This window comes from Taudactylus pleione, unplaced genomic scaffold (genome assembly GCF_031769625.1).
Source record: "Taudactylus pleione unplaced genomic scaffold, aTauple2 ptg000481l, whole genome shotgun sequence".
Lineage (NCBI taxonomy): Eukaryota > Metazoa > Chordata > Amphibia > Anura > Myobatrachidae > Taudactylus > Taudactylus pleione.
Genome location: NW_028284883.1, coordinates 2964334 through 2984800, shown reverse-complemented (window position 1 = coordinate 2984800; position 20467 = coordinate 2964334). Strand labels below are relative to the sequence as shown.

Below are 20467 nucleotides of genomic sequence, written 5' to 3'. Positions count from 1 at the left end.
CCACAACACTTGCATGTTGCTTTCAGTGTGCCTGCAATGACACTATGCAGCCAAAAGCAATACTGCAGAGTCTTGGCATCATGGGTAGAGGGGGTGGGGCTGGAACAGGGTGCACTGCTGCCCTGCAATGGAACTAGAGTTTGCAAGACCTGAAAGACCTGACAAGTACTGACTGTGAAATGTTAGACTGTGTTTAAATCACAGACACACCCAACTGTTTGCAAGTCAAAGTCTAAATCAAGCCGCAGCTTGTCTCAGTAACAGGACAGATATGGATGGATTTGGGACACTGATTTTGATCTGCAGCATAACATTATTGGTGACTTTCTGGATGAGACAAAGACAAAAATCTAGGACCCCCCCTGGTCCTTGTCCCCTTCCTTTCCTGGGAAACATCCTGCAGATTGATTTCAAGAACATAGTGCATGAGTTTGTTCAGGTCAGTTATGGTTTGCCTGTTTTTAAAAAGAGACCAGCAATATAAACTCTCCTACACTGTCTCAAGATAATCTAATATGATCACATATTAATAACTCCAATGGAATGTTACTGTACATTGACATTTTAGAACTGTGAGATTTTCAGACTCAAAACCTCCGGCATTCTAAAGTAATAAAAGAAAAGCACATATTATTTACTTTGTCACACCATAAAAATATTGTCGAAATGCAATGAATCATCTGTATTATGTTCAAAGTAGAGATCTGAGGTTTGGTTCTCCAAAAATCTGAATCCACCCAAATTTTGTGAAGCTGGACAGATCTGAGTCCCCGGGCCTGATCTGCCCATGGTTCGGAATTCAGATTTTAAATCAAAATTTTGGGTTTGGAATTGCAAAAATTACATGATTTTAGCTATTTTGAAAAAAAATTTTATCAATATTTTTTTTAAATAAACACATGTCCAAAATCAAAGCCAAAACAGTTGAGGGTGGTTTCGGTAAACCAAAACCAAAACAGGTACATGAGTCCAGATCCAAATCCAAAACCAAATCATGGTGGTCAGCACACATCTGTAGTTCAAAGTGTATTATTTCTTTAGATTGCCACAGTTTCTAGTTTCTGGATTTCTAAAGACCTCCATCTATTGCTGCCATGATTACTTGATTATCCAAATCCAAAACCAAATCATGGTGGTCAGCATATGCATGTACTGTAATTACAAGAGACCCCATTAAAAAACAAATGTGGAAACATAACCCATAGGCTACAATTGGCAAATACCATTGAAAGATAGTTGGGCTTATTCCGAGTCAGATACAGATGCGGCTGTGTTGCATCTGCATCTTTATGCTAATGCAAACTCCTTCCCTAGTGTAAATCCATGTGTCAGAATGTGAAATGACTGTCAGACTCTGTAGATGATTAACTATAGCTATGTCTTTAGACGCCACCATCAAAACTTGCACCAGCCCTAGGGCAGGTAGAGTTTCTCCATCCAAGTAGGGTCTCCTATCGGAACAGTTGAGTGTCTCTGCAGCTGCTTTCAACAACAGGCCTGGACACTCCCATAACAAACTACATAAGACTCCCATAACACACCAGGACCATCTGTGTGTATCTTTATAACCACCACCCTGTTACCTCCCAGTCACTGTCCATAAACACCCGTAATATTTCTGATACTGTGCATCCAAATCTGTACTGTGACTCTGTATGTTCAAAGTTAGGACTCATGTGCACTGTGATTCAGACACATGCGCATATGAAAAACAATACTCCACTTATTCCGACATCGCTGCTGCGTCCGACTTAGAAACAGGCCCAGTGTTAGCTAGAAAATGAAGCTATGTGGACTACATTTGCAAATGTATAGAGAGGTACTGCAGCAGATATTTATTATGCCTCATTCAGTTGCCCCTTGTTAAATAGCTCTGATACCAAAAGATGTGTCAGTCCTCAGAAAACAGCTGTTTTACTGCATTTTTTGGGCTTAATAAATAGGTCCCTTTGTTTACAGTCATAAGAACATGAGCTGAATGTACTGTAATAACTGATGTGAAAATATGCCTTTAGCTCAAGTTAGTTGATTGAACCAGATACTCATTACACTGTAAAAGGTATTAGGCAATGGTGTTTGAAAATCAATCTTGTGTGTGCACATCCTGAATTGACTGATCTGCTTCTGGAATTTTTATTAAAGTAAATCTGAAAAATGTGACATGTACTTGAAACATAACAACTAATTTTTACATAAGAACACAGACATGTCTGTGTAATTGTAATGACAAGCTAAATTATCTGCCCCCTTTTTTGTTTTGTTAATTAACTTACTTATTGGTACTGTACATATGACTGTTTTCTTGTTAATCAATGTAGCATAGTTATGCACAACAATTTTATTTCTAAAGGTGCCCACACACATACCGATGTGCTCACGATCCGATTTCTTGTCCAATTTCCTCATGAACTTTCACGGGAGCTCCCTTGCCGTAGTGATCACGATTTTGCAAAAAAGACACCCAATCTGTTTTACGATCTCACGATCTATCGGATCGTACACATCGTGAGATTGGCCATAACAAATCGTGAGTTTAAAAAAAAAAAAAAACAGGCTCTTGACTATTGGTGGGAAATTTAAATAGCCATAACAATGGGAGGGGCTATCTAGGGAGTATAAAAAGCAGGCAACCTTTAAAATCTGTGTACATTCTGCTCTGCTACTAGATGAGGCTAGGTGTATCCCTGCTGAATCCTGTACATTGCTACTGTGCTCTTTGTATTTGGCTTGCCTTTTACAACGTTTATTCTACCTGCAAGTGTGTGCTACCTATCTGCAATCTATCCTGTTCCTGAATTCTGTGCTGATGGATCCCTATCGGTATAGAGTGTTGGTCACTGAAGCCGGGGTCTGGGAGATTAGGAAGAGGGCCCAGCGAAGAAGGACGAGAGCTTGCTGGACCAAGGAGTGGCTTCTACAAAGGGATACCAGCTCTCGCATGTCCCTGCTGATGGAGATCAAGGAGAACAACCCGGATGACTATCGGAACTACCTGCGCATGGATGATGCCACCTTCCAGGAATTGCTGCATCTGGTGACCCCCCACATCCAGAGACAGGACACAAGGTGGCGGAGGGCAATCCCTGCTGAAGACAGACTGGTGGCTACCCTGAGGTACCTGGCTACAGGAAGTTCATTTTAAGACCTGAAGTTTGGGACACTCATCTCACCTCAGTCCTTGGAAGTCATCATTCCGGAGACCTGCAAAACCATTGTTAAAGTGCTACAGTACCACTATTGCAAGGTAGGTAAAAAAAAAACACACCACACATTGGTTTCTTGTGTAAAGAATTTTTTTTTTTACTCAATATAAAGCAAAAAATACCATTCATTTAGTACAATGTGCACTGACCTACAGGCAACTGAAAGTGTGCACTAAACTGTGTGCAATATACTTTTTTTGTAACAATTTCACAAAAGAACATTAGCACCAAATTTTATGAATCCCAATAGGTAGCCGGCTGTATGTGATAGGGTGGATCAGACGCCAGTTTGAACAGGCCAATACACACATGGCCCTGGCTTCCAGCAATGTGTACTTGTGCCATGTGCGTAGTGACCTTGTCCAAATGGCGTCATCACCACCCTATCCCATGCATCAAGCACCTATTAGAATTCATAAAATTTGGTGATATTAAAAGCAATAAAAAATGTACATCTCTGTATATTGGGGCGACTCATCCGCTGCATCCAGCAGAGCATTATGCAAGGTCGTGCTGGTGCTTGGGGTGCTTGGTGGGGGAGTAATATCTAACTGGGCAGGGGGGGGATATACCTATTTGGGGCAGGGGAAAATAGCATTGGGTCTGCTATGTATGTAGAATTTGAGATATTTTTGCTCATACAGCGACTCAACAGGTCGTAGTTTAACCTGAGAAAATTTCTTTGGATATCTGTATCCATATTTCTCAATGTGCTGTTCACATGAGCTGTGAAATCATCTATTGCATCTGGGGGTTTCTGCAGCTGCCATTCTGCATTTTGGAAAAAATTGTCCTCACGTTCAGTAAGGTTCTCCTTTCTCCCTTGTTTTTTTTTTGGGGTTGTTGAGAAGATGATGGTCAAGGTGGAAGTGGAGTTTCCACTTGTGTGGTATTCTCTGGCTCACTGTCACCACCGAGCAGACTGAGATCCGGTGTGGATGCTAAATCAGGGTCTTGGGTGGGCGTCTATATAGGGAAAAAAGATATAAAAAATATTATAGTCATGTTTTAACCCCTGTTTTACTATTTTTGCAGTTTCCTAACACCGTGGAGGAGTGGACCAGCATCGGGGAAGATTTTGAACAAAGTTGGAATTTCCCTAACTGCGGAGGAGCCATTGATGGGAAACACATCCGCATCAACCCACCTGCCAACACCGGATCATATTACTACAACTACAAAGGATTCTTCAGAATCGTTCTCATGGCAGTGGTGAATGCCAACTACGAATTTCTGTTTGTGGATGTCGGCAAGAATGGCCGTGCTTCGGATGGTGGGTCCTTCAAAAAGATAGCTTTCTACCAGAGACTCGCCAACAAAACCCTCAACTTGCCCTCACTGGACCAGACAAAGCACAGCCTAAATTACGTTTTTGTCGCAGACAAGGCTTTTGCATTACATGAACATGTGATGAATCCATTTGCACAGAGGGGCCTGACCTGAGAGAAAAGGATCTACAACTACCGTCTATCCCGGGCATGGCGCATTGTGGAAAATGCGTTTGGAATAATGAGCAACCGCTTCCGCATTTTCCGCACCACCATCAATTTATGTGTGGAGAAGATTGATTGGGTTGTGATGGCGTGCTGTGTGCTGCACAACTTTCTGCGAAGACAATCTACTCAACGAGGACCAGTCCCAGCTAGACCAGAAGATGAAGGACCCCTGGAGGACATTGAACATCTGACATCTGTGTCTGCACCACCAACTACAATAACATCCAACACACTTGCCAAAGAAGTGAGGGAGGAGTACATGACCTATTTTAATGGACCAGGTGCTGTACCATGGCAGGAGGACTGTCTGTGAACTACTGACTAAACTGGACATTTGGGATTTAACAACAAAAACATTAAGAATTTTGGTTTAAACTGTGTCACTACTTACCAAGACTTCTGCAACCTCCTCTTCTCCCTCACGCTCAGCTATCAAGACGATAGATTCCCTTTGAGGCTCTTGTTCACTGATGAATGACATCATATGGTAGTACCACAGCGCAGGACTATATATTTCATCTGTGCCCGCTCCTGATTTTTTGGAGTCATCCACCTTCATTTTTTCTTTGATGTACACTGTCCTGAGATTTTGAAACTTTTGCCGTACAGTTTTCAGGTCTGCATCAGATATGTATTTTTTCATATACTCCAATAGTTCCTCTAGTGCGGCCAACTTGTGCGACTTGTGGTGGTACTTCCGAGAACTGATCTTCCACAGACACTCTTTCGAGTGCAGGATTTCAATGAATCCTGTAACGAATTCACGTTCAGAATCCATGGACATTATCTATGAAGAAGAAAAAAAAGGACATTTAAATATTTGTGTATATAGTTTTGTTAAATGTAATGTTGTTATAGTTCACATTTTTAATGTTTTAATATTTTCTTTTTTACAGGTTTTAAAAATGGAATGTTGTTATAGTTCACATTTTTAATGTTTTAATATTTTCTTTTTTACAGGTTTTTAAAGGTTTGATATGGTATTGTAATTGTGTTTTCTTTAACAGGAATGTCATGTGTTCATTTATTGGTAATATAATGTTTTTCTTTGTTTGACAACATAGGTCTTCCACTTTTGGGCCTGTCACTTTTGTAGAACCAAGGGTGGGTGGCAGGGCATCCTGGGATCTGTGTTCCACAACAGCTGTAGACCAAAAGGTAGAAGACCCCAGCTTTAAATGATGTGTGTTTTTAAATATAATGTATGGTGATTATTTTGTTAAATACGAGTTTATTTTTTTTTTGTAATATTACTTAAAATGTTTTTTTTTTCTGTATTGAATTGATTTTATACATGTTTATTATTAATATAATATGTTATTTCAATATGAATAATCTTCCTGGAATGTATTTGTTTATCTTGATTAAATATTTTTGGCTATTAATTAAAAAAAAATGGATTGGTTTTCTAATTAATTATTAGGTGGCCCCATTACATTGGTTGCAAGTTAGTGGTTAGGTAGGGGGCACAAATTGGTGGGTAGTGGGAGCTTATGGCATGACCCAGCCACTGCCCGCCTCATTCCAGTGGGTGGTGGCTGGGTCATGCATTTATTGCCTGGGGGCACACATTGGTGGGCAGTGGAGAGCACATATTGGTGGTCAGTGTGGTTGTATTTAAACTGTACCAATACTCACCAAAAATTGTCCAAAACAAGAATCCAGTGTTCAGGTTCCTCAATGTGCAACTGTCTTGCTCCATACACAATGCTGCACAAGATGGCGATGGGGCGTGTCCAGGCTCCTGTCAGTCATATTCTGCGTTGTGCGATGAATCATACGATTCATCGTGAGGGAAAAAAACACTCACGATTAGCTTCTATCGTGTTCATGGTTGGCTAATCTGCCCTACACCATGGCAGATCAGAGGATGCGATGTACGACGAGCGGGGACATGCATCGGCATCGTGCTTGTGAGTATAAACTCATGATTTGTACTTTTTTTACCCGATTCGTCGTCACGATTCGTCGAAATCGGCCTAATTGGATGAAAAGTCGGTATGTGTGTGGGCACCTTTAAACACTGCAACCAATCAAATATTTGCTTTTCTTAAATTGCCCTGATAAACATTATAAGGGCACAGTTGTGCCCTTATAGTAAGGTTGATTCGAAAAAAAACAGAAATCTCCCATAGAGAATTCCTGAAAGGGGGGCAAGTGGCTATACCTCAAAAGCTATTGGATGTACGGAGCTTAAATTTGGCAGAAAATTTCAGGGCAGAAAATAAAAAATGAGTATTTGGGAGTAATCTAAAGTTTAACTGTCAGATTTTTCATCCGCTTTCAGTTAGGACCACTTTTCTGCTGTAGTCTATGGGGGATTTTTGGGAAGGCATGAATCAGGATAGAGGACGAATATAGACTTGAGTTTGTTTTATTAGGTAGCTCTTTTTCCAGTGTAGGACCTTTTGGGGTTCAAGTAATTGAAAAATGTAAAGGTTTTAAACTATTACCTCACAAATGCCCCATTATATAGATAGGGAGCTTCAACTTGTTGCGCATCCTCAGTAAGTGGCCTACAGCAGGGGGTGTGCTGTGGATTCACCTGGGTGCATAAAGATGGCTGTCCTTTGCGGGCGTTAGCAGTGATGGGACCTGGCAGCGGTAGCCGGCATTAGTTGCAGCTGGGACCTGGCGAAGGTAGTGGGCATTATCGGCGGTGGGGACACGGCTTAGGTGCTGGAGTTAACGGTGGCGATGCGAGCATAAGCGGCAGTGGCGAGACATGGTGGCAGTGCAGGCGGTGGGACATGTGGCAGTGCTGTGTTGGCGGCAGACCTGAATCCGAGAGTATCCAGTCCCTGCCAGCCATTCTGCAGAGTCCTGCCTCAGCGACATTTTTTAATTCAAAGATTGCCACCACGAGCCAATCACATCTCGTAACATCATTGCACAGTTCTGCAGCAGTTCCCATTTTAAAAATGGCACCTCAGCATCATTTTTGAAAATAAAAGAAGGCCGCTGCTAGCCAATCATGACTTGCGTCGTCATCACCCCTCCCCCTCGTCTGGCTTACATAAGCCAGCATGAGGCAGCAGCATTGCCGTTCGACGGCAGAGATGAAGTGTGAGGAGCGCCCGAAGAAAGAAGATGCTGGAATTTGTAGTGGGCAGTGGCCATGCAAAAGAGCTCAAAGGCTGCTACCCACTAGGTGAAGAGGACACTAGAAGCCCTGGGGAGGTGGCAGCTGCGCAAAAGAGCTAATTGGCTGCCACCCCCCAGGTGAAGACACCAGAAACCCTGGTGGTTTGGTGCCCACCGGGCAAAGTTGCAGGAAGCCCTGGCAGTTTGGTGCCCACCATTCGAAGATGCTGGAAGTCCTGGCAGGCTCCTGATGAAGTCATTATAAGGCCAAAACATGCTGGGTTGAACTATTCTTTAGATCTTTCCATTTGGTTGGGTCCAATTGTTGTGAGTTCAAACCTTTTGCGACAGTGTTTTTTGTCTTTTTCTACAGCATTTTTATTATTAAGTGATTTTATTATTAATTAAAAACAAAATATACAGTATATTTTTATTTATTAACTGCGGCCCTTGGGCCTGTTATGTCTGGGTGTATTTTGGTGCACGAGTTTTATTGCAGTTAAGACCAAAGGAGGAGAATAGTACTTGGAAAGAACTATTCCACTTGCTGCCATCCACAAGGTTGGAATCCAAATGGTTGTCGTATGATCATCTACAAGGACAGATTGATACTACCCACTCCCGTCTTTTATTCAGAACTGGAATATTGGAATGCTATAAACTTGTTCAAAATAAGACTGATTCGTGTAGCATAAATTGCTTGTAATTAAATTACTGTTGTAGAATCTTTTTGAATTGTCAGCGCTCTCCCTTTTTTTCACATTTTTGTATAAGTCTTCATGCAATGGGCTAAAAAAGAGGTGCAGCTTACAAAAAATTAGGGTAGTTTTACCTTTAAAATGGTTTAAGCTAAAATTTTAGCACATTTTAAGGGTATTTGTTTGAGATATATATATATATATATATATATACATATATACACAGTATATATATATATATATATATATATGCTGCAAAAGTTCGGCACTCAGGAAAAGCTACTAAGGACGGGATGCCTTCCTAAATAATGCATACCAACACAATGTTTCTCCTATATGAGGTATAGCAACCCACAAGGAAAAAACAAGATACAGGAGGCACTCCCTTTGGAAAATAGAAAAATATATAATATACTTATATCATGTTGAAAAAACATGCTGCTGTACTGTTTTTTCAACATGATATAAGTATATTATATATTTTTCTATTTTCCAAAGGGAGTGCCTCCTGTGTCTTGTTTTTTCCTTGTGGGATGCTATACCTCATATAGGAGAAACATTGTGTTGGTATATATATATATATATATATATATATATATATGTATAATTGTATACAGTATATATGTTAGTATATTTTATATTTGTTTGTGGCTTAATGCATATGAGCACTCACTCGCTCTGGTATATCTGGTATTATATAGATATTAAGCAGCAAAAAAGGAAAAAGGCAGTTTGAGTCCAAACTAGGAAATGTGTTAATCAGGTCTTTTATACTAAAGTAATTAACTGGTAGTTCTACAATGTAGAGTCTACAATGGATACTGAGCAGGCCAACCAAGACATGAGTAAAACTGCCCACTTTAAGATTATCTGTCCAATCTGGCTGGTTGGAACAGTAATCTGGTAATGTATGGGAACAAATGACAATCGACCATTTGCTCCTAAGCACTGGAAAACAGACACAAATGGTAACCAATTTCTCCAAATGACTGTTTTTTGCCCATTTTCCAATGTTTATGAGTGAATAGTCGATTGTCATTTGCTCCCATACACCCTCAGATTATCATTCCAACCAGCCAAATTGGACAGATAATTTTAAGTTGTATGGGCAGCCTAAACCACAGATAGTAGGAAACTCTGTGATGTGATGAGATCAATGTTGACTCTTACCGGCTCTTTGCATGGAGCACATTAAAGCTGGAATTTACAGCGGGGTAGCACTCAGAGTTAAGGCAGCACTGTACACCAGTGTTCAACATGGCTTTTGTCCAGATGAGTGCTATGGATGGGCATGTACACCTATTAGTTTATATGCTCATTCCAGCGTCTTTGACAAAGATGTAAAATAAAATCTTGCTGATTTTTTTACATTTAAAGAAAACAAATCACAACGAAGCTTTGGTTTTACGAACCCCAGAAAACCCTGTCTGGAATAAACACCTAAAAAAGAGCTGAAGGCTATATACTTACCAACTTGGGATACTTCACACACCTTGTCCACTCATAGGATTTGTTATTTGCACCCTATTTCTGTTACATCGGACTAATAGTACTTTCTGGCAGGAGGTAAAACATCTTCTCCTATGCACTGGCACACCTGTGCTCGCCTGACCACCTCTCCTGTCACCACCCCCAAACGGCACTTCCCGTCAATCACTCTGCCATGGGTCGGCGTATCCTCTGCGTTCACAGTCCCGAGCGCAGTGACTAGTTCACACAGGCGCATTGCGATGCATACGTATGCACAGTATGTAACAATCGACCAATTGCGTGCATATAAGCAACTGCATTCCTTGCTGAATCAGGCCCTTAGACATCAAAGTCGACTGTCATAATGTCTACATGGACATAATGTGGACAATCAAAAGCTTGACATGGGCATAAGGTCACAATCAATATGTTGATAATGAATAAATAAATGTGGACAGTCAAAATGTAGACACAATTAAATGTTTACAGTCATAAGGTTGTCAACCAAAATGACGACATGGTCAAAATGACAACACAGCCACAAATTAAAAGTCATAATAAGAAGAGTGGGTGCTAAAATATACCGGAATACTTAATTTTTTCTCCAGTGAAGAAATAATTAAATAATAACAACAAGTCCAGCTGCCCCCACAATGTGGGTCTGGATACTCCATAAAATTTAAGCAAGCTAAGAAAAGGAAAAAATGGGAGCGCTTGGACTCAGCTGCTAATTTAAAATATGAAATATGACTTCAATTGAATCCATATTAAAATACACATAAATATAAACAAAGGTTCACAAATGGAACAAGTTTACACTTATAACTTACAACTTATTGCACATATTCATTATATGTGGTAAGTGGTAAGGTTAGCAAGCAGTATATTAGTCGCAGAGCACAAACAACAGTCCAAATGATTAGTTGGTTAATCTCTTGTAACAGCGCATGCATGCAGAGAATGTTGTTAGTAAATCATCCGGTAATTAGCGTTGGTAATCAAGTAGTCAACTCCAATGAATTGAAACCAGTCTATGTTTTAGTGACAAGATATAAATGTATAATGCAGTCCTTACCTTTACCCTTTATACAGGGAGGATATCCACAGCACTGTATAAGTATATCAACTCTTACCTCTCCCTAACTTCAGGGAGGATTAATATCAAAGCAGGCTTTCACTGTTGCTTTGCCTCCACAATGTGCCATGCACTGGTGGTGTAAGGTCAGTGCTGTTCACCCAGTGACTGGTGAGGCCGAGTCCCAGTGCAGAGGGACTACTACTCCCATTCTCCGGCTTCTCCAGAGATCCTGGGTGATTGTAAAGGCCAGCTGTCTGCAGCAAATGCACGTGTATGCGGCTTCCGGGAATGGACTTCCAGTATCCAAAGCCTGCATTCCACCTGCGTTCCAATGTTGGCAAGTCAACTGCCGCATTTCTCCGCCCAATAGTGTGGTGGTTTTATCAGAGGGAAAAGCCTCTAAAAACCAGCAACTGCTTAAAGCTGGACTGTGGCTCCTGGCAGCTCAGATGCTGCTAATAGCCAGCAGCCCGGACACCTGTGAAAGATGCAAGAAGAAAAAAATATATAAAAAAAAATGTATCAAAAAATTATGTACCCCCTCCCAAATCAGTAAACCGCCCTGGACTTCTCAGCCTGGGCAGGTACTGGAAAATAGGGGGAAAAATGGCATGGGGTCCCTCCTATGTTACAATAACCAGCACCAGACTAAACTAGCCAGGGGGCTGACGCTACAGAAGGGAGACACACAGCATGGGGTCCCCCTGCCATAATGGAAACCATCCCCAAACTGATCAGCTCAGCTGGAATTCCTCAGAAAGTCAGCACCCCCCAAAAAAAAATGGGATCCCCCCTCCGAAGGCAAAGACAGCCCTGTCCATGAATTATTGTCTAAATTATTTTTTCTGTCAACATTTTGACTGTCCACATATTGATTGTGTAAATATTGTATAGTACCTGTCAACATTATGGTTTATATGTTTTGACTATCTAAATTTTAATTGTCTAAGTTAGGTACCCAAATTGTTCAATGGTTTGGTGGTCTTTTCAGGCTCTCCTTTTTGTTTCTTCAGCTTGGCTCTCGTTATGGCCCTGTTTCCATGGTGTATCTGGCACAGAAGCCAGTGGTCGTATTAAATGGGTATGATGTGGTGAAAGAGGCCTTTGTAGAAAATGGAGAGGTTTTCAGTGATCGTGGGAATATAGCTATTGCAGAGATTGCTTTCAAGGGATATGGTGAGTTACATTTGTTGATTTGTTTTGGATTTAGGCTTAGTTCTATTTGGTAAAATAAGCACTAAAAAAACCCAAAATAGTGTAATAGATTTGTTCTGTAAAACAAAATGACAAAAACGAGAAAAAAAAAAAAAGAAAATACTGTAATACCAAAATTGAGAATCATGTCTGGGATACATAAACATTAGTAGCCACATAGGAATATAAATAACAACACAAATAATATTCACATGACAAATACCTAAGTAATGAGTACAAAACAAAAGGAGAATTCATAGATCCTTTAATTTATCTTATTCTCATTTTTAATTATTGATATTTTATATAGGATGGCATCAGCCAATCTCAGTTTTCTCGGTTTTTACTTATTGTTATGTTATATAGGATGGCTACAGACAACTATTCTATTTACCCCAATGCTCTCCTCACAAGTTTTGTTCATTTTATGCTCCATAGTAGTGCATTTGTTCATATGTCAAGTTCACATTATAAAACATTGTAGAATATAGTGCCCTTAGTTCACATTATACCACACTGTGCTCACACTTCAAATTTATGCCACACAGTACCCCCAGTTTTCACTTTGTTACACCGTGCCCAGGTTAAAATTATTCCACATTGTAGTGACCCAAGTTCACATTATGCCACATTGTTGTTTTCCCAAGTGTAATGGTTAGTTTCTATGTGCTGGTATTACAGTACCTGCTATCTAAGATCAATAAATGTTTCCAGATGTGGATGATATATTGTATATGGGTCTCATTCTGATTCAGACACAAAGCAGTCGGAGTGCATATTTCCATTACATCTAGATTTACTACACTACCTTAAACTGATGCATTTATCCAAATGCTTTCTTGTAAGTATCCATCAATCGTCATGTGTATGGTCACCAGGGCCGTAACTAAGGTGGTGCAACCTGTGCCATGGCACAGGGCACCACAGGGCAGGGGGTGCTGTATGGGCCCGTCAATTTTCCTGTTAATTATCATTCTCACCTGTAGCTTCCTTTTCTTTTATGGTCGGCATCTCCTGGCCCCCCCTATCTATTCCCGGGCCCTTCTCCATGAGGCCATGGCCTTATTTTGGGTGCACTATCTTATGTCCCTATTGAAAAATGGGGGGTCGCCAATGCTCTTTCTGGCACAGGCAATAAAAAGTCTAGTTACAGCTCTGATGGTCACACCACCCTCTGTTTTTCCTTCCATCCAAAATTACAAATATTGTTATTAGTATCAGCACTGGGTGCACAAGATCTGGCTGATTCAGGTGTCCAGTCTCCATCGGCACAAAAAAGCAGTCGGCCTACATGCCAACAACACGCCCATAGATGGACCTGTTCAAAGCGTCCACATGGTAATGACCCAGTTGCCACCTCACAGATGAAGAGAAATGGCCATGCACAGAGCAATTCATTCATGTTCATATCTTCTTTATGTCTAACCTCATGGTGCAGCGCATATACACAGTCTGTGATTGTTTTCTTCAGGGAATGTGCAGTTGGCTAATTATTGCTGGTAGTGTCTACTTTTCTATTTGTATCAGAATCAGACCCTACATCTCTATGATAGGAGTGGACTTTAATTTGATATATGATTTGCCACATTTGATAATTGTACAAATAGTTGTAGTATCTCTAACTCCCCGTAACTTCTCTACAAACAGGAATTGTATTCAGTAATGGAGACCGATGGAAGCAGATGAGGCGGTTCTCACTCAGTACCTTGAGAAATTTTGGAATGGGGAAAAGAAGTTTGGAGGCCCGGGTTCAGGAAGAGGCCAAGTGCCTGGCAGAGGAATTCCAGAGGAAAGGAGGTCAGTCCCATAATTACTGAACCTACAGTACCTATATTTATGTACTCTATAGGCGTGGTCCATTTAGACTTATATAGGCCATGTACATTTCAAGAGTCTATAGTTTACCCTAAGCCATACTAGGCCATTTAATATGCTGGAAAAAATAAAAATATAAGTAAAGTGTATTACGCCAAAAATTTAATAAGCATCCCCAAATGTGTAAATATTGTATATTAATATACAATGCATTATTATTATTATTATTATTATTATTATTATTATTATTATTATTATTATTATTTAGAATTTGTTTTAGAAAGCACCACAGATGGTAGGTAGAGAAAAACAAATTACTGCACAGATCACAGTGACTGCATAGAAATCCAAAGCATTGTTGGGAAGAAAAAAACATATTGCACATTAAATAAAAAATAACAGGATGCATATTTTATGGGATGGAGAATGCAGAATATTGATTAGGACAAAATAGGGATCATACCATCATGAAGCAAACATGCAGCTCAAACAGGGCTACAAATGTTCAGAGAACAGCCTTACAAACTGAACAGTGGGTAATTGTCATGGGTGGAAAGGTGTCTAAGAGAGAGGATATAGGGCCTAATTCAGACCCGCTTGCAAGCGCAGGACGCTCGCAAGCGAGTCGATGGTGCCCTAACGCGCATGACGGAGGGAGCTCTGTCGTGCATATGCGCGAGACCCACATAGCGCCAGCCAAGCTGTCGCTATGGGTCTCGCACCAAAGGGGGTGTGCTGTCGATGGTGATTGACAGCACGCCCCCCTTGGTGGGCGTGCCGGGGGCGTTGCTGCCCAGACGGAGGCGTTCCCATGGGAACGCCTTCTGTCTGGAGCCGGCCCCACTGCCATCACTAATGATGTCAGTAGGAGTGCTTTTGGCTCTGATAGAGCCAAAAGCACTCCTGGGCTTGCGGCAGTGAGACCCTACCGCAGGGTCTCGTCGCAAGCCCGATTATCGCGATGATCTTGACCATCGCGACCATCATCATGGATGCTCGCATAGCTGTGGGTTACCACAGTGGGTTACGTCCAAGAGGCCGCTCCATTTTTAGGTAGGAGGGCCCTGATTCAGAGCGAGCGCTCTGGTCAGAGCGTCCAGCTCTGAATATGGCTCATAGTGTGATGAAGAAAAACACAAGGAGATAGAGAAACATAAGGAAAGAGGGTCCTACTCATAAGAAATATGTAAGAAAATAGGGTGTAGCAAAAGAGGGTAAGTTAGGAGGAGGACTGGTAGACTTTCATGACAAGTATCAAACTATGGAGAATGTAAGCTCTCACGAGCAGGGACCTCTATCCTCATGTGCTTCTCTTTACATTTTCTTCTACACCTTACTCCCCATAAGGGCACCTAACACTTGACTGAGAACTCCCGGCTGCTTATTGTGAGTGCTTTAATCGCTACTACAGCAATTTACATAAATCTTGTCCTTGTCCTGCACTTTATGTACTGTAAATTACTTGTTTCTTTTTTAATTACTAGTTTTATGTACTATGTAAGGCACTGCGGAACACTTGTGGCGCATATAAATAAAGGATGATAATAATAATAATAGAGACTAGTGAATTGTCTGATTGGGCATGAGAGTGAGGACCTCATTCAGAGTCGGTCGAAGCGGCCGCACGGTCGTACGGGAAAAGGGGCCGGATATGCAAATGATTCCCTCGCAAGTTGCGTCCCTAAGGTCGGATCGTCAGCTGGCCGACCAAGGGGTGGATGCGGTCGGACCGCTAAAAATACGCCCACATATACGCGCATAGCACGTCATCTCTGGCTACATAAGGATTAATCGCGAGCATCGACAGCCATCGGAACTGGTCGAAGAGCTAAAGGTTGACCTGACCCTCTCTTAAGTTCTACGATCATTTCAGTGTAAAACCTCCCATGTCACGTGTGCCATGAAACTACTTTGTAATTTATGCACTCCCAGAAAACGCCGTTCGCATAATGAGGCACGCCTGCGTTCGGAACTCCACCCCCCCGTTTTCAAGCACCTTCCCATGTTACCACCCACAAACGCCGCAATCTGTCACTCAAACTACCAACCTGGCGGTGCTCAAGGAGAGAGAAATTTCTGATCGTAGCGGCTAGTTTGCGCACGCGCATTGCAACCTGTACGCATGCGTAGTAAAGTGAACATCGGTGGCGTACAACCGTGCGGCCGATTCGACCGACTCTGAATGAGGTCCTGAGTTCCAAGAGTAGGAAACAGCATAGTTCAAGTCTTGTAGGTAGTACTGAAAAGAGGTAATAATTGATGCATGAGTGGAGTTGGAAATAAGGTTAAGGATGAGGGCTTCATGAGTGAGGATAAAATGTTGAATTGTATTTTGTATAGGACAAAGAGTCTTATAGTGTCTGGCACAGGAGGGATCCTGGCACATAGAGATGAGCAGCGCAAATAAGCTTGCTGTAACAGTAGAACTCATGTTGTGGATTTCCCTGTTATACCTGCTATAATGTAGTCCTGGCTTTTAATTCTTCCCCCATTACTGGAAATCAGCCCGGCATTCAGTGCTTGTGTTTTTTTCACTTTTTTTTTTTGGTGGGGTGGGTTTCAGGAGGGATTGTACATTTTTGTTACTTTGTTTGTTAATACACATTAAAATGACAGGCATATTTTTTAAGTTGATAATGATAACCTGCACACCTATTATTCAGGGGCACCATGATTTTCTGTGCACTGTAATTGATCCCCAGAATTTCCACTTTCCTCTCCATTAGGCACTCAGATGATATTACTTTCATATTTCAGGGGAACCATTTGATCCCACCTTCCTCCTAAGCCTGGCAGTCTCCAACGTTCTCTGTTCTATTGTCTTTGATGAACGTTTTGACTATGAAGATCAGGAATTTCTGTCCATGTTGGCGCTCATACAAGAAGCTTTCAGAATTGTGAACTCAACTTGGGCTCAGGTGGGTAAAAGATTAGTGGCAGGAAAAGAGATTGTTACCATGAGTTCTTATTGACAGTTACTTATATAGTGTCTGCATATTCCATTTATATACTCCATTGTCAGCATACTCCATTAATATACACAATTTTGCATTAACCACTTAACTGGCTAATATTTTTTCCAAAAAATGATGAAAAATTGTTGTTTTTTTATGATTGAATTAGGTCAAGAAGATCTATTTAACACTTATCCAACACAATTTAATTAAAAAATATATATACTGTATATATATTTTTTAAACAGAGTATACCATAAAAATAACAATCTCTATGGTATACTGTAGGGATGACTATCGACAGCTTTGCCATCAATGGCTGATTGCATTAATCCATCGATGGTTGAGTTCTGCATGAAATCAATTTTTCTGATTTATTGGAAAAATCAATAGTAACAATGATCGGGACTGACTGGGCAGAGCTGTAACTAGACTTTTTGGTGCCCTGTGCCAGAAAGAGCATTGGCGCCCCCCTCATTTTTCTAAGGGACATAATGCACCCAAAAAAGGACCATGAATTCATGGGAAAGGGCCAGGAAGAGATAGAAGCAGCCAGGAGATGCTGGGGATGAAATAAGAGGAAGCTACAAGCAAGAATGATAATAAACAGAAATTTGACAGGCCCAAACTGCGCCCCCTGACCTGTGGTGCCCTGTTTGATGGCACCAGCCGCACTACCCTAGCTACGGCCCTGTGACTGGGGGTGAGGCTTAGCAGGCACCAGGGGTGGGGCTAAGCTCTGGGTCTGATTCAGAGCCGGACGCTATTTGCGCTTGCTCGGTCAGAAAAAGGGGGTGGCTATTTAAATTAACCGCTCGCTCTTTGCGGTCTGTTCACGCCTCTATGTCTGAACGAGCGAACAAAACATGCGGTCGTTATTTGGAAAAAAACGCCCCCTGGCCGCTCGCATCATACGTCATGTCCGCTATTTATTAATCGAGTACATCGAACGGCGTCTGAACTGCTCGCTATTCTTGTGGTTGGTTTTTCCTACCGCAATCATGCGAGCAGTTCTGACTATAAAACATCCAAGTGACGTGGTCGATGACGCTGCTTTATTAATTATGCACACCCTTAAAACGCCCGTTTTGACCTTTAGGCACGCCTGCGTTCTGATCTCCACTCCTCGTTTTCAAGCACCTTCCCCTGTTACCACCCACAAACGCCTCATCCTGTCACTCAAAATATCAGGCATTCAATATTTAGCGAGCACACGATTTTCGGCCGCACTGACTGGTTCGCGCATGCGTATTACAATCCGTACGCATGCGCAGATGTGCGAACATCGCTCGAAACGAATGAGCGGCCGCTTACGAGCGGCTCTGAATGAAGCTCTCTGTTCTGTTGAGGAAAGAAAAACATCGGCCCCCACTCATTCATCGATGTTGGTTCTGTGCCATCATTGGGAAAACTATTTATCATCAGCCAGCCACCATTGATGTTTTGAAAACATCGATGGATGATGACCATCCCTAGGGACTACTATTAGGCAGTGAGTGGAGGCAGGCTGGCTTTGCTTGGTGGCTGCTGGGTATACAAACTGTGGGGCTGGTTATACCGATGACTGCGCCCCTTTAGCTGGGTGACTGGCTTTCCACAGTGGCTGCTCTCTCTGCAGCTGCTGGGTACAGTGAGAGGGGAGGGGGCACTTGCAGCTTGTTTCCCCAGCAGCTGCTCCTGCTGCTTCTCCCTGCAACTGCTGGGTACAGCGAAGGGGGAGGTGCCGCTGGCAGCTGTTTCCCTGTGGCTGTATTTCCCTGCAGCCACCAGTTACAGTAAGTGGGGAGGCACCGCTTACATAATGTCTCCCCCGACAGCTGCTTCTCTTTGCAGACGCCGGGTGAGGAGTGCCACCAGGCCGCCAATCCACAGTGATCAGCACCAGCCAGAGGTGTACACTAGAGGGACTGGGAGGTCCCTGTAGGATAGGCGGCTGCTGGAAGATTAACTTCCCGCAGCTGCTCACTGGGCATTTCTGACTGGTTGCATCAGTTGCGTATATGTCAGGCAAAGCCCAGCTTGGTGTGGTCACATCTGATGTGACCATGCCAGGCAAGTAGTTAATAAAATGAGATTGGGCAACATATAGAGAAAGAGGTAGGAAATCCCTGCTCACAAGCTTACAATTTGTAGGGAAATACAAATTTGATACGTGAGTATAAGTGTTACTTACTGTATTACACATTGGTCCAGCCAGATTGCAGAGGTTTTCAATGGGATATACAGTATATGAACCAGTCACAGAAGAATGTTAAGGTAGATAAAGTGTGTTACTGTATTTCATATATACTGTAATGCTTCACAAACAATTGTTATTCTCTTGCCATAAGGGAGTCTTATCGTAGCAGCTATAAAACCAAAGGTTGGAAACAGCCCTGATGAGCTAAGAATGCACTGCCAGTTATGCATTGCTTGGGTATGCTGCCTTTTGTTTTAGAACCACAAATGCCAGCATTCCCATGGCTTCTAGAGAATGTTGACACTTGTTGAAGAGCCATCTGAGACCTGTGGTGACATATAAAAATATGCAGATACCATGAAAAAATTATCTTTTTCAATAATTACATATTGTCTTGTTCACCAAGATATTAATCACATAATTTTACTGTGGTCATCATTCTTCCAGCACTTAATTTGAAGGGTACAAGAAAAACACAATTGCAATACTTACCTGCACCTTGCTGCACCATGACATAATTGACAGGCCAGCATGATTGTCTGCAACAAGTGAGAAAGCTGCTCTGACTGCTTAGTATAGGCATGTCAAACGCAAAATACCAACCGGGCCGAATATTCAAGGTCTTACGAGTGTGTGGGGAGCAACAAAAAAAAAGTCTTATATGCAATTTTGAAAGGTTTATTATTAATAAAAACCAATGCAGTGCCCCTGTAGTAGTGCCCCTTATCCCCTTATGCAATGCCCCATTAATTTTAGCCCATTATGAAATAGGGATGTGCAGGCTCGGATAGGTTCGAGTTTGCACGTTGAGTTCGGATTTTTCCCTCCAAAAAAACGGAACTCAGAAAGAGGCAAAACGTCATCTTGCATGGACGAACATCATCATTCCTAGACAAAAGTCCAGGAATGATGATGTTCGTCAATGCAAGATGACATTTTGCCTCTTCTGAGTTCCATTTTTTTGGAGGGAAAAATCCGAACTCAACGTGCAAACTCAAACCTATCCGAGCCTGCACATCCCTATTATGAAATGACCCTTATGCAGTGCCCCAGTAATGTCCCTTATGTTGTGCCCACAGTAATTTCCCCAGGAGTGCCCCTTATGCAGTGCCCCCAGTAATGCCCCTAGTAGTGCCCCTTATGCAGAGCCCCCAGTAATGTCCTTAGTAGTGCCCCTTATGCAGAGTCCCCAGTAATGTCCTTAGTAGTGCCCCTTATGCAGAGCCCCCAGTAATGCCCATTATGCAGATCCCCTTATCTTGTGCCCCCAGTAATGCCCCTTATCCTTTGCCCCCA

General features: G+C 42.0%; 1 protein-coding gene across 2 annotated transcripts in view; it reads left to right on the top strand.

Annotated features, from left to right (window-relative positions):
• Positions 1–274: 274 nt before the first annotated feature.
• Positions 275–20467, top strand: part of LOC148502856 (cytochrome P450 2C18-like) — a 29204-nt gene continuing 9011 nt past the window's right edge. The window contains exons 1-4 of one of the 2 annotated variants that reach the window (XM_088449326.1): positions 275–439; positions 12043–12205; positions 13871–14020; positions 16796–16956. In XM_088449326.1, coding sequence (XP_088305452.1) covers positions 332–439; positions 12043–12205; positions 13871–14020; positions 16796–16956 — 582 coding nt within the window. In that variant the 5' untranslated portion in view covers positions 275–331. Of the gene's footprint in view, positions 440–5408; positions 5430–12042; positions 12206–13870; positions 14021–16795; positions 16957–20467 lie in introns of those variants that run through there. The other variant, XM_088449327.1, reaches the window with a different exon arrangement.